Source organism: Neocloeon triangulifer, unplaced genomic scaffold (genome assembly GCF_031216515.1).
Source record: "Neocloeon triangulifer isolate White Clay Creek 2 clone unplaced genomic scaffold, ASM3121651v1 ptg000012l, whole genome shotgun sequence".
NCBI classification, from domain to species: Eukaryota; Metazoa; Arthropoda; class Insecta; order Ephemeroptera; family Baetidae; genus Neocloeon; species Neocloeon triangulifer.
Genome location: NW_026775554.1, coordinates 7,420,670 through 7,443,963, shown reverse-complemented (window position 1 = coordinate 7,443,963; position 23,294 = coordinate 7,420,670). Strand labels below are relative to the sequence as shown.

The 23,294-nt window shown below is 41.0% G+C and overlaps 2 protein-coding genes across 4 annotated transcripts in view; one reads left to right on the top strand and one right to left on the bottom strand.

Moving 5' to 3' along the window:
• LOC132197749 (DE-cadherin) overlaps window positions 1-20,144 on the top strand; it is a 48,056-nt gene extending 27,912 nt beyond the window's left edge. For both annotated transcript variants that reach the window (XM_059621271.1, XM_059621269.1), the window contains 19 exons: window positions 8,692-8,825; window positions 11,289-11,531; window positions 12,682-12,831; window positions 13,515-13,703; window positions 14,105-14,659; window positions 14,771-14,942; window positions 15,002-15,145; window positions 15,229-15,344; window positions 15,404-15,838; window positions 15,895-16,054; window positions 16,116-16,318; window positions 16,370-16,897; window positions 16,956-17,191; window positions 17,246-17,442; window positions 17,495-17,634; window positions 17,685-17,900; window positions 17,957-18,092; window positions 18,147-18,347; window positions 18,543-20,144. In XM_059621271.1, coding sequence (XP_059477254.1) covers window positions 8,692-8,825; window positions 11,289-11,531; window positions 12,682-12,831; window positions 13,515-13,703; window positions 14,105-14,659; window positions 14,771-14,942; window positions 15,002-15,145; window positions 15,229-15,344; window positions 15,404-15,838; window positions 15,895-16,054; window positions 16,116-16,318; window positions 16,370-16,897; window positions 16,956-17,191; window positions 17,246-17,442; window positions 17,495-17,634; window positions 17,685-17,900; window positions 17,957-18,092; window positions 18,147-18,347; window positions 18,543-18,838 — 4,451 coding nt within the window. In that variant the 3' untranslated portion in view covers window positions 18,839-20,144. The remainder of the gene's footprint in view (window positions 1-8,691; window positions 8,826-11,288; window positions 11,532-12,681; window positions 12,832-13,514; window positions 13,704-14,104; window positions 14,660-14,770; window positions 14,943-15,001; window positions 15,146-15,228; window positions 15,345-15,403; window positions 15,839-15,894; window positions 16,055-16,115; window positions 16,319-16,369; window positions 16,898-16,955; window positions 17,192-17,245; window positions 17,443-17,494; window positions 17,635-17,684; window positions 17,901-17,956; window positions 18,093-18,146; window positions 18,348-18,542) is intronic.
• LOC132197752 (beta-1,4-mannosyl-glycoprotein 4-beta-N-acetylglucosaminyltransferase) lies at window positions 20,069-22,900 on the bottom strand. 2 transcript variants are annotated; one of them, XM_059621274.1, is made up of 5 exons: window positions 22,679-22,900; window positions 21,736-22,117; window positions 21,382-21,621; window positions 21,100-21,327; window positions 20,069-20,982 (listed from the first exon to the last, which is right to left on the bottom strand). In XM_059621274.1, the coding sequence occupies exons 2-5, from the start codon at window positions 22,107-22,109 to the stop codon at window positions 20,667-20,669; spliced, it is 1,158 nt and encodes a 385-aa protein (XP_059477257.1). In that variant the 5' UTR covers window positions 22,110-22,117; window positions 22,679-22,900; the 3' UTR covers window positions 20,069-20,666. The 2 variants fall into 2 exon arrangements, with proteins under 2 accessions (XP_059477257.1, XP_059477258.1); XM_059621275.1 differs by having other exon boundaries at window positions 22,720-22,900.
• Between the last annotated feature and the right edge of the window lie 394 nt (window positions 22,901-23,294).

Sequence of the window (23,294 nt, the reverse complement as noted above, 5' to 3'; positions counted from 1 at the left end):
ATTTAATTAATTAACTTACCGTGGCGCCACCGCCATCATCAGCTCTGCACTATGTTCATCAGCACCTCGCCTTATTCACCCTTTTGTATCGCCACCCCATTAAGATTGATTAAGCACGGCAGTTCAAATTGGATTTTTATTCCGAAATTGGATTTTCGTTGAACTCTGCCTAATAAATGAGTTTCCTTTTACTTCTTAATCAACTACCACGTTGTTTGAACTTACCCATTAATTTAAGCAGAAAATTCTTAAAATTACATCTTTTATATTTTTTTTATTTCTAAAAGACCTTGCTTGTTTTTCAAAAAGCATTTTCCAAACTTCAGTGGGTGATTATCAGGAAATATAAGTCAATCATGGCATATTGATTTTGCAATTATTCGCTTGTTAGATGAATATATCATTTCTAATTTCGTTTTCACGTGTTTCTGCGAAAGCAAATAAATCGCCTGAGGAAACAAATCCGAGGTTCGTTAGCTGGCGTATAACAAACACTGGAAACTTTTTTATAACATTGCAAGTGCGAGAAAAGATCAACTTTCTCACCAGCGAGTGAGAGGAGAAATATGCTTACGCGTGTGAATATGAAAATACAAAACGCGCCGTTTTCTGAGAGCGGTGGTCGCGATTGTCGCACATGAAAATTTATCATTAGCTGCAAAGCAAATGTCGCGTGGGAATACGAACTGTTTTGTCGCGGCGCGCGCGCGAGCTCGCGATTTTCACGGGCTAATTACCCAAGCCAGAAGAAGTTTCGTCTGCCCCTTTCTTTTTTTCTTTCACTAAGCAAATAACAGAGAGTTTCTGAAGTTTGGTGCAAAGTTGGACTTGCGAATTAAGTTGGACGGTGGAATTTTTCGTTTTGCCAGAGCTGATGTTACAAAGAGGGAATAAATTCGCACGCTTTGTTGGAGATTTTTATTCAGTGGCGATATTTCAAATCCGCCTGCAATGAGGAGCTCATTTTTTGCTCGAAAGGAAAAGTTTTCACTGAGCTTTATAATTTTATACATGGAGGAAAGAAAAATCTGCTGCTGCGGTACCAGTCTTTTCGCTAACGATTTTCGGCATACAAAATTGCCCAGCGATAAAGCGAAACGCGTGTATTATGTGTTGAAAAATGCAAACGTCGCATGATGCTGATCCAATCAAAACCATCAATAAAAGTAAACGCCAGTGATTTTGAGTTGATGTTGATTCTGTAGTAAAAAACACGAATGGCAAAAACTGCTGACCCCTCTGCGCCGCGAACAAATAAAAGTTGTTTGACTTTTCCCTTCTGCGATATTTATACGCCATAATTTGGACTGCCGTCGCCGGAGAGAGGAAACGTACATCCATAAAAATAATATTTTCTGCAGCTGCGAGTGCGAAGTCGTGCATGAGATCGTGACGAAGAGAAGAAAAGGAAAAAGACCCTCTCAATGTACAAAATGCTAATTCACGGTTTCGAAGAGCAGAGGGGTCAAATTCGAGAGAGGCAGGGGGCTCTATTAGCGTCACCTTTTACGGTTGTGAAATAATTTTTTTTTTTACTTTTGTATCGTAAATTGTAAAGGAAATTCAGCCTTTTAAAATAAATAAAATTAAAAATGTGATTCCTTTCCATCCGTAAAAAAGTCATCAATAATTTTATAAATTCAAATATTATCAGCTCTACTGAATGTTTTTCTATATTTGGAACTCCCAAATTAATGAGCATGGAGAGTTACAGAGTGGGCTGCTGTTTTATGTTTTCAATCCTCTTATACACACCGCGCAAAGAAGAAAAACAATTTGATTTGAAGCGGCGGTGGGTTTTATTTTTTGCCAGCAATTGGGAAGAGCTGCCAAAAGTCCAGATGGCTGCTGTCCGTCCCTTCTGCTGCTGATAAAATTGATTATTTCGCCGCAAAAACGCCGCTCTTGGCAGAGTCGCTGTCTGTTTTTTCGCCGGCTGCCATTTCCCAAATTAAATCATTAGCCGGCGGATAATAATTCCTCGAGACGAGCCCGAAAAATTTATTTCCGCGCCCCGATCGATCCGTCCGCAGGCGCGCGGGCCGAGGAAGTCACATGCACGGAAATTGCCTTGACTGGGAAATGGAAAAGACAGCAGCAACTTTTTCGAGAGAGACTTTTTCTTGATCTAGATTAAAAATAAATTCACTCGCTCGCCAGTTAGCATTTCCATTTTTGCAGTCGGAGAAAGAAAGGAGAAGGCCACTTAAGCGGCGACTAGCTTTGATCATTTTTCAGTATATGAACGAGCAAGCGGCTTTTCGCCAATTTCATGCAAATTATCTAGAACGGCCTCAAACTCCATTGCCGGCCGCTCGCCGTGACTTTAAGCTCCCGATCCGCAGCGAAATTAGAATGCAGGCAACCAACCCTTTCGCTCGCACGCCAGAACACTTCTCACTCGGGCACAATGTGAAATTTAAATTCGCACTGGCAAATGTTCAACGGAGAATTTGATTTTTTTTTTTTTTTTGCTTCAAATTGCAGTTAAAAATAAAAATATGTGTGTAATCACTTTTCTGATTTGCTAAAATTTGGAAATTTATTTCTAAATAAATTAATCCTGGCTGTAAATAATGTTTTGTGTATTTTCCTGCTTATTTGCAGTTAAATCAGAACGAGTTTCAAAAATACAAACAGAACTTAATTTGCAAAGGTATGTAAATTAAAGTTTTGTAGCACGTCGGAGTGTTTGCCTCCCCTGGTGATTGCAAAGAGGCGAGGCTGAAAAGCGGTCGTTTTACCTGCGAGTGCACATTCCTCGGCGGCTTAACCCGCTTACGGTTCGCGAGCCCCTTTTGTACAGAGCATGCACGAACGGATGGAAAAGTATCGCTCGCTCGTTTCGTGCCTTATTTACCTGCGATTCAACCCCAAGGGTCCTTTTCCGGCCAGAAAAACCTGCCTCGTAAATCAACAGTTCTTGCAGGACGGCTTTGATTTTGACTTTCTTTCTCAGACGAATATCTCTCCACAATGATCATTTCCATCTCGGTTTTGGGCAGAATAACGACCTGTTGTGCGCTCACTGTACAATAATAACGAAGAGCGCACAACGCGAAAGACGAGCAGAGAGCAGAGGACTCTTGGCTGAATTTCGTCCAAATTAAAGGCGACTTTCTTTGACATTCATGCGACTGCTTTGAAGCTTCCCCTTTGCTTCCGGAATGACCCTAGGGTTGAGTTCAACCGCAATCATCCAATTCCGGGCAAATTTCTGCTGTTCCCGACTTACAAAATGACCCAAAATCTTATGAAATGGAAAATCTGAAACAAAATTATAACCTTAAAAAAAAAACATTTTTCCTGCTCCTGGGTTTTGCAATTTGTGCCAAAAACTTGTCGGTTTCTTCAATGCATTTGATAACGCTGGGACAAATATTGATCCTCGGCACGACGTCGGTGGGCTGAAAGCATTATCGCATAGTGGTGATGTGTCTTTGCTCACTTCGCATGCATGAGTCAGGCGCCAGTCATCATGTGCTATTTTGTTTACCTATATGGCTGCTGCACTCACATCTAGGCAGATCGTGACGCTGGAATCGGATGCGCCTCGCTCGAATTTCGGACCGTGCGCTTAAATTATTCAGCGTGACGTCACACATACATACACAAGAGGAGCCGCTCGCATGCATGTCCGCCGACTTAATTCATTACCACGTCCCTGGAGTCGTGCATGGCCAATGAAAAAAAGAAAGAAAGTCCGTAAAGTTTGCCGGGAAGGGGCCTCTGAGGGAAAATGCGACCGCTGCCGAGGGAAGAATAAAGATTTGGCCAGGCCAGGAAAGGCTTTTTAACTTTGAACACCGCAACGACCCTCAATTTGTTAAATTGTGACTTTTATTAAGGGCCAAATTTTTATCTCGACGTTTAGAGAAATTAAGGGGCATTTAATTAGTCTGTTTTTTGTGATTTTTATTAAATCCTTAAATTATTTTCCAGTTTAAAAAGAGATGAAGGGATTTTGTTGTAAAAAGTGGAAAGCTGCTTTTTCAGGAAATAAAAATTGACAGTATCAAAAATGAAAATTAATTCAAAACGTTTTTTAGCTGACATTCAGCTGCCCTTTGTGATATGGAAATTTGGCAGCGCCCAAATTTAGACACCAATTTGGTGAAAACCATTCTGGGCCGTGCGTCCTTTGTTCGCAACGAGCAGACTAACAGTACAGTGCTGTTCAAGTTCCATTATTTCAAGTGCTCTGCGCACCGATGGCACGTTTTTGCGCCGAGGAATTCCGTGGAAAGCTCACGCGAAACGTCTGCTGTGCCTGCGAACAATCTCCATTACTCATGCACGCCCGTTTCGAAACGTTTCCAGAGCAGATCGCATTTTCTCTCACTCGGCTCGCGCTAGAATTTCGAAACGACAATTTCCTGCTCCTCGAGTTCAGGTGCGTCTCACTGGTGGAAATTCAGCCTGCTGTGCGTATTTGACACCGCGCGAGGATTGCTGCACTTGACACGGACCATTCGGGTTTGCTTATTTGGCTGACCTGGTCGTGTTTTGCTCGTTGCCTGCTGGATGTTTGTGTCAGCCAGCCGAGCAAAATAATTAATGCGCGTCCAGCAGTTTGCGACGTGAACACACGCATCGATCGCTTTGTTTTCCAAATAATCGTATGTGCGGGCTAATTATTCGCAAACGCCTCGCGGGGCTTGTGCGGCGACGATCTCCGCTGCATATTTGATCTAAAATATAAAGCGAGCGAACACTCCGTCTGCTCTCAAATATTGACGACGTCGTCAATATTTTATCGCAAGCGGCACCTCCTTCTCGCCTTAAATAAATTTTACCTGAGCGAGGAAGCAGCTCCATTATCACCACCACGCTCATTTTTATTTATATCGTAGTCCTGGAATCCACCCCATTTTCGCCAAATGGTCTGATTTTTATTTCCACGAAGCTGTGAAATGAAAATGGAATAAAATCTCTGCGGGGTGTGGAGGAAGCTGAAAGATGAGGAGACGAATGTGCTTTTGTGTCCCTGAAATTGATTTTTTCCAATACAAATCTCACTTTTATACAAAATAATTCACTCATCATTGGAAAGAAATATATTTTTAGTAATGTATGACAAATTTTAAACTAACATTACAACGGATGGGGTTTTTTTTATCTCGGAAGTTGTAGCAAATTCTTGCTAGTGTTTCTGCCGTTTTGTCCAACTTCCTTTTATCATAAATTAATTTCAACAATTGAATGTAGTATGTTTTTTGTAAAGATGTTATATTTTTCATGAAAAATTTGGACAAAAATAATTTCAGCAGGGGGGCCAAAATCAAATTATATGGAACCAAATAATGTATTTTAATTCAAATTTTTTAATAAAAAACGAATATTCTGATATTTACATAAATCCCTAAACAAGGGCGCAGGAAGTTAAAACTGCCCCAGAAATCGATTCAGCAAACATTTTCCCATTATGAAATCTCTTCTTGGAAAATTTATTTATGACCCTTACCTTTGATTTTGAAGCACCCTCTTAATGGAATATGATTTTTCGCCATAATCTAATATTCCAAGCTTATGCTTTCCTCATTCTCTTCTCTCTCCGCGCGTGCAATAACATTATTTTTCGCCTCCCGGCACGTATGAGAGGATGGAGTTCGTTTAGAAAAGCGCTGATGAGTTAAAAATAGCAAAAGCACTTGATCGACGGAAAAAAAAGAAACACTCGAGATTGCAACTCTGCGGTGCTAGAGTTAAAAATCGCACCACACGTTCTAAGTGAGTACGGCTCTTTTTTAACTCTGGGTGTAAACGCAGCTTTTATTTTATTTTCACAGCCGCTTCAAAGTTTGATGCGTGCGTCGTAAAGCGACTGCTTTTTCCGGCCGCCGCGCCAAATTGCCTTTCCGTGTCCCGCGAGACGCTTTTTCGCGCGCTCAAACCAAGCCAATTAATAATTCGCGGGGTCTCTTTACTAATTCACCCTCTCTGGTTGACTTTTTCGGAAAAAATTTATCGCCGAGCGCCGATCGGAATTCATTTCCGAATCTGGGTAAATTCCATCAAGAGAGAAAAAGAAGAAAGAGTTCGATGCTGACGTTTTTCCCTGCACAGGAAAAGGCGGAGGGAAAAAATTCATTATTCAGCATATCGACATGCGAGAGTCGAATTTTTTCCTCGGGCGCATTTGCATTTCCAAGAGCACGCCAGAGAAGCATTAATTCTCGACCAGGCGCCGCCGAATTAATTCGACTGCTCGCCTTAGCTGCACAAGAAAGATGCGTCCGTGTCACGTACGTGCCATATTTCCACACCGAAAATAACAATAATAACCGTTGGGCAGCTGGGGAAATTAATTTTGCTCGCTCGGTGTCTTTATTGCTTTCGCTCGCGACTCTTTCTTTTTCTCATTTTCCCAGGCCGATCTTGCGACGGGAAGCTAATTTGCCGCCGCTGCGATTATTGCCAAAACTTATTGTGGGAAATCGTTAGTCTTATACGTGACACTTCGGTAAACGATCGTATTCCCAGCAGCTCGATTTAAAAAATTTCATTATTTGTGTGCTTGAATATTCTATTTATAAAGTTTGAGCTTCAAAATTAGAATTCCAGTAGCAGAAAAGTGGGTCCAACCAAAATGTAAATTTTTTAGTTCTCCACAAAAACTTTTCAACGCACTTTGTCCCCTTTGAATCGACCCTTCAAAGTTGGATATACTGTTTCAACCCCCTCAAAAGGCGCTATTTGTAGCAACCCTTTTTTTGAATGTACAGCTCGGAAAGAGGGCAGGTGTGGCAAAAAAATTAGCGAGCGCGACTTTGAATAATAATTAAATCAGACAATCGATCCGCGCCGTTCTCCGCCCTCGCACCTTTTCAAATTTTCACTTCGCCTCTTTTTTCCTCCTCGCGTCAGCACCGAAAACAAGTTGATTATCTGCCTCGACTTGGAATGAGAAAGAAAGAAAGAGCGACGAATCCTTCCGCGGCGATTTGTATTCTTGGGCGCAACGGGCGAATTTAATTTATTCGTTCGTGATCGAAGCGAATCTTGAGGAATAAACAAGTGGCGCGGAATCGAAAAATAACAAGAGAGAATAAGAGAATCTCGCTTTGTCATCGGTTGCTTTGAGTTTCAAAATTGAATGGAAAATACGCTCTGATTGCGTTGCAAGCATCTAATTGAATGTACAAATTGAACGTTGTGATTCGCCGGCACCAGAGGCGCCACTAGCGTAGCACGTATGAAGAGTGTAAACGGTCAAAATTTCTGTAAAACGAGCCGAAAAGTGATGAAAGGGCTAAAACACAACGAGGGCCTCTCTAATGTATTCATATCTCGGGGCCGGCATTACGCGGTCGTAAATTGTACGGTGCAGTTGTAAAAGAATCTCATTAGGCATAAAAAGTTGCTTGAGTCTCTTGGCGGCGGCGATGACGACCTTTTACTACTATCTCGCGAGAGCGACGAGAATTGTAAATCAGGGATGAAATTGACGGGCATTAAAACTGCGTATTAGGTCACTATTGTGTTCGAAGTGCCCCTTATATGCATGAATATTATTTCGGTCCGCCGAGAATCGATTTTAATATATACGCCGCCGTGTAATACCTACTGCGTCTGGTCAAATATTGAAACTGCTGGGACACAACCAACACGTAAGAGAGCGAAGTTAATTTAGTTTTCGAATAGAAGTTTCTGATAGTTGACCCAGCTCTGTTTGCTCGCCGAAAACTGATGTGCAAGAACTACTCAGCGGCTTAAGTCTAGCTGAGGTGCCTTGAAAACCAACGTTCAGCGAGGCTTCTTTTATTTCATATATTGCTGAATAAAGATACGGCAACCTTCATTCAATTCAAATCTCGTCAGGGTTAAGGCTATTTTTTATTTTTAAATTTAGAAATTTAATCTGAAAAATTGATTGCACTTCATAAATTTGCAATTATTAAGAAGAAGAAGAAGAAAAGATTTCGTCTTTTATTTCAAGAATTTTATAACAAAAATTGATTTAACTTTTAGAGTGTTTATTGAGTTTTTTACATGCTCATTTCAAGATATAGAAATTCTGATAAAATAAAATTATGAATGTTAATGAATAATGACAAATTCTGCCAAAGATGGTATAGGACAAATTATTTTAGCCCTTTTCCGTGGTGTGGTGGTTTTTGTAGTAAAATTTGCCCCAAGCACCTCCGGCTTTTCCCTTTTGCGTAAACTGTGGCTCCCAATTTGACCTGTGCAAGATTGAAATTCTCTGGGGCTTCCTTTGCGGCGGCGGCTGCTTTCAGGGTGCGTGCGCTTTCGTCGCCACATTAATTAAGCCCTTGTCATACAAAAGACCAAACAAATGTTGCTCTTCCTCTTGCGGCGGACACAAAGCACACGCTCGCACCGACGATATTAATTTCCAATTAAAACTTGGTTCCTTCCCTGTTGAAACGCGGATGATGGGCGAAAAACCGAAAAAGCGTCATCTTGCAAAGTGGCTGGGCGTGAAAGCTCGCGCGTTTCAATTCCAGCGATGATTGCGGTTTTTGGCCGGCCACGATAAATAATGGAATCCCATTTGCAGCCGCCGGCGCTTTCCATTTTCAATAATAAAACTGCAGAAAGCTTTCAGCAAACAAACATTATTTTGAAAAATGAACCCAAATTGATTGCGGCGTGTGCGCGCCGCAGAATTAGCGTTTTTATTTGTCCATGCAAAAAATAAATTTGTCATGTTTTTTGTTTTCGCAGATCGATTTGGCAGCGGCGTTGGCGGTGGAGTTTGGCACGCTTCGAAACTGCGACACTCGAGACACTTGAGCGGCAGGAGCGGAAATCACGGCCCCAACCCAGCCCAGGATGACTACTTCAACAGCTTCAACAAGGTATGCATTTTCTCACGTGCCTTTTTTGGCTCGCAGCCCCGGTGCGTCTGGGTCCTAAAATTCTCACCTACGCCGTCTTATTTTCCGTGTGTATAGATTAAAGGGGAAAATATGTTGAACTTAAAACAAATCATCATGAATCAACCCTCAACCGTGAGATTCTACCTCAAAATTAAAAAGAAAAAAAATTAATTTTCATTATTTGCAAATTTTTATTAGAGATTTGTTATTCTAATTTTTAATGCATACCGATTTCCTCGTAGCAAATTCACCCAATTTATAAAATTCTAATTTAAGCAAGTGGACATATTTTTTCTGAGTAATAATTTCCAATTTTCCCTAGACTAAAATTTGTTTGCAAGAGCGATTTGCGTCCGGGGAAATAAGTTTGTCGTTGTGGATGCGATTGTTTGCTCATTCCAAATCACCCAACTGCTCGCTCGTGCGGATTAATTAATTGTTAGTCTGCCGTGTTTTCGCAAATATGTATTTTGGCCGTCGATCTCTGGCCCTCTGGCCTGTGTCGGTCGCGAGAGGATTTGTTTGTCGCACTTGTGATTATTAAAAATCGATCATTTTTGGCTCGGATGCGTCGTTCGCTTCATCAAAGCTGAATGGCGTTCGGGGGCCGCCGTCGCCGCGCGTTAAACGGTCGCAAATCTACGTCATTTCTGCCTCTGGTGACGAGTGCACCGTTTAGCGCCAAATGAATAAATGTTTTTCGATCGCCTGGAATGACAATCCGAGCGGGGCCTTGCTGAATCAGAGCCAATTTTCATTTAACTGACCATTTGAAATGTTTTGAAATTTGACTAAAATAATTTCATTGGTTATTTTCATTACTATTAATACAAATAAAACATAATTTATCACGTGTTTCAACCCATCTGCTAAAAATAGGTCGGAATTCCTTTTTTCGTTTGACTTTTCCAATTCCAAACCTCTGGAGTTTTATTCGCACACTTTCGCCTTTTATCCCTCGCAGCCCCACTATCTATTTTCCATCAAACTCGCATTGCTTTTTGAAGTATAGCAAATGAAATTTGCCTAATAATGGAAGGGTCCCTTGGAATTCGCGCTCTCTGTGTGTCTCGCCACTCAGGGAAATTCGCCTTTGATCCCGGTTGGCGCGCGTTTGGCGAGGGTGTTTTTCATTTCAGCTTTGCGCCGAGTGCGAGAGGCAACACGGATTTGGCCAAACCAATAACAATTTAATTCGATAATCTTTTGTGGCTGCCGTCCAATATCCTGCGGGACCGAAAACGAGGCTATTTGCGCTCGCATCCCCCGAGGCCTGCAACCCCAATCTCCACATCAGCCGGCGAATTTTCATAATTGATACCGAGTCGCCCGCCCTGTTAAAACTCATCCCAGATCTGAAAAGAAATTGTGCCAACGTCAAAAGTCCCATTGAATAGAAAAGCACGTGTTTTTTCTGCGCCTTTCTTTTGCTCGCCGGGCCAAGCGTGTTTTCGGCGCACGCTGAATTATTTCGCAGGTGCAAGTTTGCCCCGCAAGAAGTCAAAGTCCCATTTCGTTGTGTAAATTCAGACCATATTGTCTCCGGCCCGAATGAATTCTTCATCATTCTCTCTCTCTCGTTGGCGGCGTTTCGCGCGCGACAAAGAGCAACGGAAAAGGCCTGAATTTGCACACAGCTGCCGAAGAGAGGAAAGAATGAGACTCTTAAAAGTCTCTCGGGGCGAGTCAAGAGTCGGAATTAACACAATACCGTTTGTTGTCGAATCAATTTTTTATGATGAAAGTTTTTAGCCGGCAAGTGTGGACTCGCCATAATTGACTTATAAAAGAGGAAAGAAAAATAAGAGTGCCTACAAAATAATACACGACGTTTCATAACTTGAAAAAAAATACAATCAAGATAATCTCCAACCTTTTAAGCAAGAAATTTTAAAATTTAGAAAAAAAAGTGTAATATTTGTTTTTGTATAAAGAAGGATTTTTTTTACAAAATTTAAATATATTATTGACATTTTCCCACCAAGACACGTCCATCGACCGGTGCGGTTAAGTTGTGTGAATAATTGAAGCCGTTAACGAGACAGGCCTAATAAATTATGCACAAGGCTAATGAAATAATTAATGCGCGCACCAAGTGAGTGTAAGGATTTTTGATCCGCCCTCACAGCCGTCCGACCTTGGCCTCTCCCAAGGGGATTAAACTGGAGACTAATTTCGTTGTGCGTGCGAATAAGGGTCTAATTGCTCTTATTTCGCCTGTGAGAATAAATTTACCCTCGGCCCTAATCGACGGACACCACTTGTGCGGAGACGGAGAGATCAACTAATTTATTTGCGCCTCCCTCTATTAATTAAGACTTGAAACTTATCTCTGCGTTTAAAGAAAATCTTTTTCCACGTACAAACTTTTTAACCGGAAAAATTTTGATGCTGAATTTATTAAGTAAAATAAATGCAATAACCCTTATGTTTTTATTTTAGCCACCAGGGACGCCTCTTTGGGGCAAGGCAGAGATCCACAACAACCGCAAGCCGGTGTTCTCAAACTGCCCTAAGTACACACCGTCCGTGAAGGAGGAAGAAGAGCCTGGCACAAAGGTGCTCACCGTGCAGGCCCAGGACCGCGACCCAGACGACACCATCACCTACACCTTCATTGTGTCGCCGGGCGAGCGCCAAAAGTTCAACATCAACAACAAAACAGGCGAAATCACCACCAGACAGGTACGATTTTGTTCCCTCAGCAATTTTTCTTACAGCATAGCAAATCCAAATATTATATAAACTTTTGTTCTTGGTCTATAAATTTATGGCGTCATGCAAACTTTTATAGTTTCAACGTTAACCTCGGCCTTTCTCCTCAACACACATTTTGTTTTTGTTGCAAGAAGTTTTTATTTACGCTGGAGGCTGTTTATTTCTTGTAAATTATTTTTCAAGCTAACGTAGCAATATCAGTTGTTAGATAAGTTATTTAGATTTTTATTACGCAACAAAATTCTTTCTTACTCTTCAGAATGGCAATCTTCGCTTAGTTTTTTAATGTTTCAAAGAGAAAATGATTTTAACATTTGAATGTTGCGTGGGATCAGGCAGAACGTAGATTGATGGGTTTTCTTTGAAAATTCCTGCGATTCCTGCAGGGCCAAAAGTTTCTTGTGCGCGGTCGTTCAGTCGTGATGGATTGGATCAAAGTCGATCTCTATAAAATTAAAGCCCCTTGAGGAAACTCGGCGAACGCAATGCAATTGCTTTTCTTCGTCTGCAAACTTGCGGAAAGCAGATTGAGAGAAATTAAAATATTCCGCCACCGTTCGGTCCGGGCTCTGCTTTTAGGATTTTTTTCCTTCCTCTCCATCTGGCAGAGTCGTCGTCGCTTCATTTTGAGTGGCGTTTTAATTTGAGCGCAAGAAAGTTTGTTTCATTCGCGATGGGCAAAAATTTGCACCCCCTCTTTGCAACTCCCCTTCCAAAAGCTTATTAAGTTGGCAACTTTTGTCCGCGCCACTTAATAAAAGGAAATACCCCGCCCGCTGCCGGTCGCTATCAAATCTGCTGCGAATGCTCACGTCCTCTATTACAAAATGCTAATATTTGCACTGCGCGCTCTCAAACTTCCCCGATATTATTTGGGTCCCATTTTAATTGTCCTCGAGATATGCAAATGCAAATTTTGCTTGTTTTTTTTCTTACATTGGCGCAGATTGCAAAACTTTTTGCGGGAAGATTTTGTCTGTCGATTAATTTTGGCAAAACTTACACAACTTGGCAAGCTGTTGAGACTTGAGACACTTTAACGAGCTGAACTTTTCCAGACGAAATGAAGTTATCAAATATTTCATTGTTCTAATTATTTCAAATTTATTTGTCAAAGGTTTTCGACCGAGACGAGCCGACGCGCGAAAAAGAAGCGTTCATCACCGTTCGCGCCACTGACAATGGAAAGCCACCTTTGGACGACGTGTGCGTCATCAAGGTGACCATCGAAGACACAAACGACAACAAGCCAGTTTTCGACAAAGGAGTGAGTATATTTCCCCATTTTTGGGTTCTCTCAGCCAGGGGTGCTGTTAGAGTTGAGATCTTTTGGAAAAAACGGTATTGTCTGAAAAAAGAGATAATTCATAATTATGAATGGGAACTTCTAAATAAATTTCTTAAGTAGAATTTAACCATGGACTAACCTCCGAACTTTGACTAACACTGGTCTTGTGCTTTACTAGGTATTTCGAGGATCATATTGGAAGGTTGGATTACAAAATTATTGTATTGGCACCTTAAATGCATGGACTGCATGCACTTAAAATTAATCCTCTACTTCACATAACAAAATCTGAAAATAATTGACTTTTGTATTATTTGGTTTTTAGATTCTTCCATTGCTGAGTATTATTCTTATCATTCCAAAACCTTCTTTCAAGTTATTTAGTTAGCCTGAAATCACCTGAAACAACCTGAAACATAATTTAATTTCCTATTGTAATTTTTAGATTTTTTTTTCACTTTTCACCAATATATTCACCAAAGCCACAAAGTCATATTGCAGATTTCACCGTCAAGCAGCACATTTTTCTATTAAAAACTTACTTTATTTCACTCTCTGGTTTGATTAGATTAGCGCTGTTTGCAAATTGATTTGCTTTGTCAAAAAGATCCCTTCCAAAAATAGGTTTTCTAAAGCAAGGCGTTTTTCTTAAAACTCCTCAGGTGTACCGCGAGTCTGTGCCTCAAGATATGCGACCTGGCTCCGAAGTGATGCGAATTTCGGCCACGGACATTGATGACGGAAAAAACTCTATCGTCGAGTATGAGTTGCACCCCATTAGGGAGGAGGAGCGCGGCTACTTCCGCGTCGACCGCAGCACCGGCGTCATCACTCTCAACAGAACCATCGATGTGAGTGTCATGTGGATAAAATCAGAATCAAATTACTAGGGAATTGACTCTTGAACTTTTTGATTGCTAGTGGCCTTGTATGAGAGAAGTTCTGATAGCTATCAAGTACCAGAAGAGCAAATACGTTCAGTTTTCAAAGTTTGTTTCTGAATATTTGCCATCTTGTTATAAAACCAAAAATCCAATAATAACTTTCTGGTGATTTTTGGTCTTCAAAATAAAAAATAAATAAAAATTAATGAAATTTTCAGAAAAAAATATTTGTATTTTATCTTGAAATTTTGACGACACGTTATTATTTCAATAAAAATTTTCAGAAATCAAGGAAGTCGATTAGCTAGTATTTATCAACAATTTTAATTTTAAATTTTTGAACTAATTGTATTCATTTTATTTTTCAGATCAAACCGCCACATGTTTTCCGCCTGAATGCAACAGCAACTGATCAGGGCACACCTTCTCAGAGCTCCTCTACTGAACTGGAAATTGTAGTTGTGGACTCAAATAAGAAACCACCTTCATACACAAAGATCCCCGAGAGCCCGTTGATGCTGCAGGAGAACTTCAACGACTATGGACAAGTTTTGGCCACCTTCCAGGCCCAATCCAACATTCCTGAGCGGGAACTTGTATTCACCATTGTGCCGGGACGCACCGAGCAGACCAACAAGCAGAACACATTCCTGCTTGAGTCAGAAGGAGAATCGGCCTACCTGAAGCTGGGCGGTCAACTTGACTATGAGAGAATCACCGAATATGTCATCACGATTCGAGTGCAGAACAAGTACAATTTGGCAGCTGAGACGGTGCTCAACATTGCCATCGAAGATGTCAACGACAACATCCCGATTTTCAGGGACGTTGCTGCTGGCACGGTGCTTGAGCACGAATTGCCTGGAGCGCCTGTCATGCAGGTTAGGGCTTTCGACGCTGATGGCACCTACAAGTACAATCAGGTCAGTAAAGAATAGTAATTATTGTTTCATATCAACGAGAAAGTACCTATTTTTACAGGTTTTGTTATTTAAAAAAAAAAAAAATTTTAACTTATTCAACTTTCTCCTCAGGTTACTTATGAATTGGGTGACCACCAAGATCTCTTTGAGATTGACGAGTACACCGGAAACATCACAACCAAAGTGACCTTTGATCGAGAAGAGAAAGACTCTTATGTGATCAAAGTAATCGCCAAAGACAACTTTGAGTCAGCACTGCTGCAGAATGGACAGCCAAACAAAGGTATGCATACTGAGTTATCATTTTTTCTTTGTCCTCTAATGCTCACATTTGAAACACAGGTCAGCAGTCCTTCCACATCATCATTGGAGACACAAACGACAACCCTCCAAAATTCACCAAGAAAACCTACATAGCCGAAGCTGTTGAAAATGCTAACTTGAATGCACTGGTCACTGAAGTCAGGGCAGTTGATAATGACACAGGTAATATATTTAATAGTGTTTTAATTTCTAATAAAAATTCAAAAGTTCTCTGTGCTAATGATGAAATTATTTTTACTTTGCAGCTTCTGAGGTTTTCTACAGTATTGAAAGTGGCAACCCCAATGATCAGTTTAAGATTGAGAAAAACACAGGCAAGATCAGAGTGAACAAGGAACTTGACTACGAAACTACCACCTCTGTAAGATTTGAAACCCCTTTTTGTTTTCCACCATTTGAAATTCTGATATTTCTTTGCAGTACACTTTGGAAGTTCGAGCTTTTGACGGAATCTACGAAGATCGAGCCTTTGTCCAAATCAACATTGAGAACGTCAATGATGAGCCACCTGTGTTTTTGGAATTCCACCGCAACGTCACCATTCCTGAGGAGGAAATGCGCGAAGGGTGCATCATCAAGGTGGAGGCCTACGACCCCGACTTGCCCAGGGACCAACCACAGAGGATTCGCTACTACATTGTCAAAGAAGAGCAGAAAAAGCTGCTCAGCATCGACTACGATGGCTGCATTTCTCTCATCAAACCACTGGACAGAGACCCTCCTAATGGCTACGAACGCTGGCAAATCCTGATCAACGCCAAAGATGAGGACGGAGAGCAGAACAGTCTTCAATCTCCTACTGAAGTTGAGATAATCCTCACTGACATCAATGACAATGCTCCTTACCTGAATGTGGTAAATATTTAAAATTTTAAAAGTAAGATCATTTTTACTCAGGTAATTATTCACAGCCTCAGCCTGTTATTTGGCCCGAAAACACTGATCCAGGAGTCATCACTACACTAACCGCCGAAGACAATGACGATCACAAGAAGGGCAATGGACCGCCCTTCCATTACGAATTGGACCCCTATGCCTCTGATGATATCAGAAATGGATTTAAAGTCACTGGTAAACATAAATGATAATTTTATTTTTGAAAATTTTCACACTTTTTTTACTTTTTAAACAGGCAATAGTGACACCTCATTCAAAATTGAGACCATCAGACAGTTTGACAGAGAGCAGCAGAAAACCTTTTATGTGCCTATTGTGATCTCCGACTCTGGCACTCCTTCTCAAACAGGCACTAGTACTCTCACGGTTGTGATTGGAGATGAAAACGACAATCCAATGAGACCTGGGAGTAGTGAAATCTTTGTTTATAACTACAAGGTAAATTGCAATTGAAAGATTTGAAATATATTTTTAACCATATTATTCTAGGGCTTGAGCAACTCTGTGATTGGAAGAGTCTTTGTTGAGGATGAGGATGATTGGGATTTGCCTGACAAAACATTTGGATGGAAGAGTGGGGAACACAGGGATAAGTTCCAATTGGATGAAGACACGGGAGAGATCAGTGTCATGTACAACCCTGCATTTGAAAACGATTTGGAAGGAACCTTTGATTTGGAGTTTGTCGTTTATGAAGAATCTTTTAAAATTCCTCGCCACTCTGTGGATGCTTTTGTCAAAGTGGTGATCAAGAAGATTCCTGAGGTGGCAATCGACAGGTCAGGTTCCATTCGCCTTGCTAACACCACTGCTGAGGAATTCATCGAGCACTCAAAAAGGGAAGACTTGACCAAGTACATTGCCTCTCTCTTTAACATCAGCGTTGAAAACGTGGATGTCTTTACTGCGTTGAACTCGAAAAATGGCGAATTCCTGGATGTCCGATTTTCTGCCCATAGCTCTCCCTATTATCAACCTGAAAAGATCAATGGAAAATTGGCCGAGCATCAATTGGAGGTATTTTAATTATAAACCTTTTATGACTGAATTTGATAATTAACTTTCATTATTTCAGCTTGAGGCTCTGACTGGAGGAAAAGTCCACATGGTAAACATCGACGAATGTCTGATAGAAAAGTCCAGCTGCGAGTCAAGTTGCATGAACTTATTGGTCAAACATGAGCGGCCCCAGACTGTTTGGACCAATCGAACTAGTTTTGTCGGTGTCCACGCAGAAGTGCAGGCCGAGTGCGTCTGCTCCATAGAGGAAGAGAACATCTGCTACAATGGAGGCACCAGTGTTGGACCATAGTAGGATAATAAATGATTCACAATGATTTTTATTTTAATAATAATATTTTTTAGCTGCGAGTGTCCTGAAGGATACAACGGACCAAGGTGTGAGGTCATTGATGTTGGCTTCAGCGGAGATGGATACGCTTGGTATCCAACTTTGGCTGCCTGTGAAAGGGGGCAAATTTCTCTGGAATTGACTGCCAACAATGAAAATGGTCTCCTTTTCTACGTTGGACCGATTGCTTCCACTGGACTCAAAGTTCAAGGTATAATTTCAAGCATTTAATTTGTGCAAATTAATAACATACAATTCTCCAGATTTCATGTCTCTGGAGGTTTCCGGAGGATATCCCAAACTGCTTGTGGACTATGGCACTGGCACTGCTTCCCTTGAACAGAACAAAATCAAAATTGCAGATGGCCATCCCCACCACATCGTCATCAAATGGGGCCCTGAGGTAGTGGGAATTAAAGTACTCATCAACCAGATGCTAATTTTGTTGTTTAGAACTTTGAAATGGTTGTGGACAGCTGCACAATGGGCACATGCATGAGTGTGTCGCCGCCAGCTGGAATAAACAAATTCCTCAATGTGAATGGCCCATTGCAAGTCGGAGGCACCTCGAAGAATCTTGGAAGTCTCGGCGCTCAACTGGGCTGGACTTACACACCCACCAGTAAGGGCTTCCACGGCTGCATCTCAAATTTTACTTTCAACGGAAAGGTATATAGAAATTTTTCCTTCTTTCAAACACACATCTACTAACTAAAACTCTTTAGGTATACAATTTGGGCGAACCAAGTTACTCGAAAAATGCATCTCCTGGATGCAGCCGAATTCTGACTCAAGCCGTCACCTTTGGTATTGACACCAACTTCCTGGTTGCACTTCTGGTCTGCATTGCAGTCCTTCTCAGTAAGTTTCACTCTTTTCCTTAAGTCCATTGGTTAAACTTGTGGTATTTTACAGTCTTGGTTTTGGCCGTGGTTGTGCACAAGAGACGCAGTGACGACATGTACAAGGACCATGATGACATCAGAGAGAACATCATTAACTATGAGGATGAGGGTGGCGGCGAGGGTGACATGACAGGGTATGACCTCAATGTTCTCAGACTGCACTATGACGGTGACCTCAAAAAGCCCCACGACCTGCTTGGCTCCTCAAGACGTAAGTTCCGTTTTATTTAAAGAAAGAAGAATTATTGGTCAGGAATTTTTTTTTAAATTTTAAAGAATTATAATGCAACATTAATTTCAATTATTTCTATTTGAATTATCAATATATCCGAAATTTGTAATTTTTCCTTACAAATTTTTTAAAGCATTGGTCGGGAAATATTTTGAAATTCTATTATTTCTTCAGCACATGATGAAGTTCCGGACATTTGCGGCTTCCTGGACGGCAAGAAGCGGCAGGTGGACGAAGAGAACAGCGACGAGCCAGTGGACAATTTGCGGCACTATGCTTACGAGGGTGACGGCAACTCGACCGGCTCGCTTTCCTCGCTGGCTTCGGGTACAGATGACGGGGACCTCAACTTTGAGTATCTGTCCGACTTTGGGCCGCGCTTCCGCAAACTGGCTGACATGTACGGGGAGCACTCGAGCGACGAGAGCGAAGGCAACTTCGAGGCGCCAGGCTCGGAGAGCTGGTGCTGAACAAGGCTGATCTCAAAAGACTGCAACCAGTGTGTGTTGTCTGTGATGGGACGAACGCAGCGGCGGGTGTCCTCACACACAAGGACGGCTGGACGCTAGCTTTCCACGTGCCACTGCATTTTTTGTTAGTAAACGGACAATAATTATTATTGAAAACACATCGACTAGTGCCAGGGCTTTCCATCATCTCTTCGTATTGTGGCCATCAATAGATAATTGTCATAGATGTTGGCGAGTGAATGTTGCTTCAGAAGAATTTAATTTTGAAAAGCCTAATTTAATTGAAATGTTTTGTTGATGGCCCTCAAGGACAGGATTTTACAAGGCCACTCCAAGATTGCCCTGGCCAACTTTTATTCCTTCCTACGATGGTCTCACTCAAGGTTGAGAAATCTAGTATCAGAGCCGAGTGCAACGACCAGTGCGTTAGAGAGCTTTCTATGTTAATTGATTTCCTTAATAGGGATCGACCGATGTGCCCTGTGGCAGCTTTTCCAAAAATAGGTGAAAATAAAAATGTGTAAGAGGCACAAACGATTAAAAGCACTTCTTTCCGAACGACAGAAAAGAATTAAAAGACTTGATAACTTAAATTTCCCAATCCACCATGTAGCTTTTGGATGGTATTGAAAATTTTCCCAACGAGTTCGATGTTCTTTTACAAGTTAAACTGTGCTTTTCCCCTTATGTTTTAATTATTTAAATGCCTATTGATAAAAAAATTATGCGACGACCAAGTTTCTTTTTTTAGTTTTTTAGACTCCCGAAGACGAGAGTGCAATTTAAGTTAGTGTTTTTAAACAAACTTAGCTTGTAAGTAATTTAATTATTGAGGGGACGTATATGTGCGTTGAAGATGTGAATATTTCATATATAAAAATAAATAAATGTGAGTGGCAGCTGATCGGTTCCAACTATTTTTATGTAAGTTGAAAGTGTAAGTGAAGAATTATATTAAAAGATGTTTGACCCCTCGAAAAGGATTCCAAAAAATGTTGATAATTACTATCAATTATATGATGGGTATTTTGATGTGCATAGGAAAATTAAAAAAATGGCCATTTCAGGCTCCCAGCAAGAGCATATCACAACGAGACACGACAAGCACTTTCAAAAGTCCACTGCCAATAATCAAACACATTCCCTGCTGGAAGCCAAGTGGTAAATTTTCACAAATTATATGGAAAAAAATATGTCTTAAAAAGGTGGCAAAATGAAATTATGAAAATGAACTTTTTGATACCATTGATGTATTCTGTTGTGAGTTTTGTCATGAGAGAAAAATAAAAGGAAATTCTTTCTATTACCAAGCCGTGTTTCATATCATTTTGATAGTGATTTTATTATTACGTTTTATATTTCAGGTATGATTCCTTTGCTTTTATTATTCCTACAAATAGTTCAGCTCTTGACAGTCAGTCCTTGTTTTTGTGCACTGCCAAATGATTTGAATACAAACAACTTTCTCAATCTCTACACAAAACCAGACTCTCAGTCCATCACAAAAGTTCGTTGGTCGCATTCTTAAACATACAATTAGATACAACCCTGGCAAGCACTTGGCAGGCTTTTCCTCACATCGAGGTCACTCTTCTGATTGTTTCAATTTTTAATTCTTCTCTCAGATTAATTATGGTTACACTTGATTTATCACAGATCAGATTAACTTTCTTTTCTGCCTCGCATTAATATTTAACATTTAGCAAGTAGATTTTAAAAACTGTTTGAAATTAGCAGAAAAATGAGAGAGAAACATTTTAAAATAAGTCGTGTCCATTCAAACTTGCAAATGCAAAAAATTAATTGACAAAAAATACAAGAGTCAAAATCAATAGTCATTCTGCTCGTAAAAATTGTGCAGAAGGTGGCCAAAGTTGCCTTTCCGCACCACAGCCGGCGCAAAATAGTTCTGTTCCCTGGACGGACTGGCCCTCAGCAGGTGCGTCCGGCCATCCACCCACAAACCCTGTCCCACCAGTTCGGAAACGTATTCGGCATCCACCCGTCGACTCTTGAGGTTCCAGGCTGGGTCTTTCAAGGTCTGGGCTTGGTGCAGAATATCTTCGGCGCTGTCCAGACAAAGCTGACAACGCCAGCCGCCAAAGTGGTTCAGATCGCCAACCACCAGCACCTCTTTGCTTGACCTAAAAATATAAATTTAATTATTTAACAATTTGATGGCTGAACAGGTTGAAGATACAATAATAATAACAATTATGGAATCTATTTTTCCCAATTAAGATGCATGATTATCATTTTACCTCATTGCTCGAAGATCATCTCTAAAAGTCCGAGCCAGAGTTCCAACAGAGCAGACCCTTCCTGCCAGAGTGGTGAGCTGAGGGTGCAGCCAGAAGAAGCCAAAAACTGACCACCTCATTCGAAATGTAATAGGCTCATATGGCCACCCATTGTAGAACTTCAAAAACAGCAGCGCATTAGGGTTGGGGATCTCACTGTCGTCCACACTCAGTACCAGATCGTCGTACCTGCCGTATTAAAATCAGCAACTTTTTGTTTAGAAAAAAATATGTCGAAAATACCTTAAGTCGATCAATTGGTGTTTCACAAAGGCCCAATCCGTGTTCTGCAGCACCAGGACCTTCTCTTTGTTGAATTTCGCATCCGGCTTCTTGTCCACAATAAAGAGGTCGACAACAGCGTCTAGCTCGGAGAAGAGAATCTCAGTCAGGGTATCAGAGGTCCATCGGACTAGGCAGAGGACCCTGCGTGGTTTGCGACGAAGCTTCGGAGGCTCCGTATATTTTGCTGTTATGAAAGCCCTAGAATTAAAATTACTAATAATTTTTTGTTTGCAAATAATCATAGTTCTAGAAGAAAAAAGGATAAAAAGATAAATTATGTAAAATAAATTTTATTCTAAAATAATGGCTGACCTAAGGATGACCTCTGGGAGGCCGCAGTCCTGCCCATGCCAGCCAGGCTGACATTGGCATTTTCCCATGCGCTGGGAAAAGTCAACTTCAGTGCCTGGCAGAAAACAGTCGCTTGAGTTCAGTCCGAGGAAAGACTTTCTCCTGTCCAGTTGCAATCTGCTGAGATAGACGGGTGCGGACAAAAGCGGGTTTCGACCGGACGAGGTGTTGACCAGAGGAGCGTCGACAAAGTTGACGCTGACGGGGGCCACGGGCTGGGCTGGGGGCGGCTTCAGGGGCGCCACGACCACCACATAATACACTGTGAAGATGACCTGGCCGGCCAGCAGCACCAGCAGCGACAGCCATCGGCCATCCAGCGCCCGCAGGCGCATCCCCACTGCTGCAAAATTAAAATTAAATTAATTAAATGTTACAAAGCTCCATTAGTGAATGGGTAAATTATCCAAACAAAATGTCTGTAGCACAAAATTAAATTTTTATAAAGCAGAGTTGAATTAATTATTTTTCTGTCAATTTTCCAAGATATTAAAAAATTACAAATTACTTTTGTAAAAGTTTGAGAATTTTTCATAATTTAATTTAACCAACCATAATTTAGTTAATTTTTGTAAATATCATAATCAACTTAATGGGAGATCTAAAATTAAAGTTTTATCTATTATGACTATTATCAATAAAATAGCCTTCGTTTATTTTCTGATAACTGCGACTTTGAGGAAATTTTATTAAAATCCAGAAAATGTATGTAGTTTTGATTGATAAAGAGCACTCTTTGTCGCAAATTATGTATGTATACGAATTAAGCACAGGGTTGTGATAAAAAATGTGCCCCACCCAAAACGTGGGCAAAATTAATTTAAGCGTCTTCCCAGGCACAGAGACGGGGAATTTATTAGGGAATATTATTATGCAATCAAATTATGGTATGAATGAATTTTACTTGGAAGAAGGGTTGAGCGGAGTGTTTTCAGTGCTTCATACGTCAAGTGCCAGGGCCAGGGTCAGGGTGCTCGGCCGGGGGTGCCTAATGGCCGGGTTTGTTTGGGTGCCGCGCCACGCCAGCTGAGTCACTCTGCCAACTTTCGCCCCGTCTGGCCGCACCCTTGTCTGTCTGTCTGCCTTGCCCACCCCAACGCCCACCCTTGGCGATGCTAGCCTGCTTGGCTAGGATTGGCTGGAGAAGGATCGAGACGACGAAATTCTAATGCCAACATAACAGAAATCACAACACGACAAAAAAGTCAACCAAAACCATAATAGAAAATTGGTACACACTGTAATCTTCATACCATATCAAAATTAGTAATATTAATTAAATTTATTTTCCCCTGGAGTCAATTTTAATTAATCTAAAACCTAAAATATTTCCTTAACTTTGTTCAGGTTTGTGGAAGCTGCGACCACCGTTCCCGCCACATTGCAAACAAGTTTAGTATGATACATGGTTTGGACACAGACTGTCGTCTGTGGGTTAGAAAGAGTATTTGTACAAAAAAAATTATTTTATATTTTTTTGTGGATGCTCAAATTGGAAAACAGAGTTATAATCTTTCTAA

Bases quoted from the DNA above. Each gene is read 5' to 3' on its own strand.
- LOC132197752 (XM_059621274.1), bottom strand. From the start codon at position 22,109: ATGCGCCTGCGGGCGCTGGATGGCCGATGGCTGTCGCTGCTGGTGCTG. The intron at 21,622-21,735 runs GTCAGCCATTAT...TTTTAATTCTAG, and splicing joins CTCCCAGAGGTCATCCTTAG to GGCTTTCATAACAGCAAAAT. The intron at 21,328-21,381 runs GTATTTTCGACA...TTAATACGGCAG, and splicing joins CACCAATTGATCGACTTAAG to GTACGACGATCTGGTACTGA.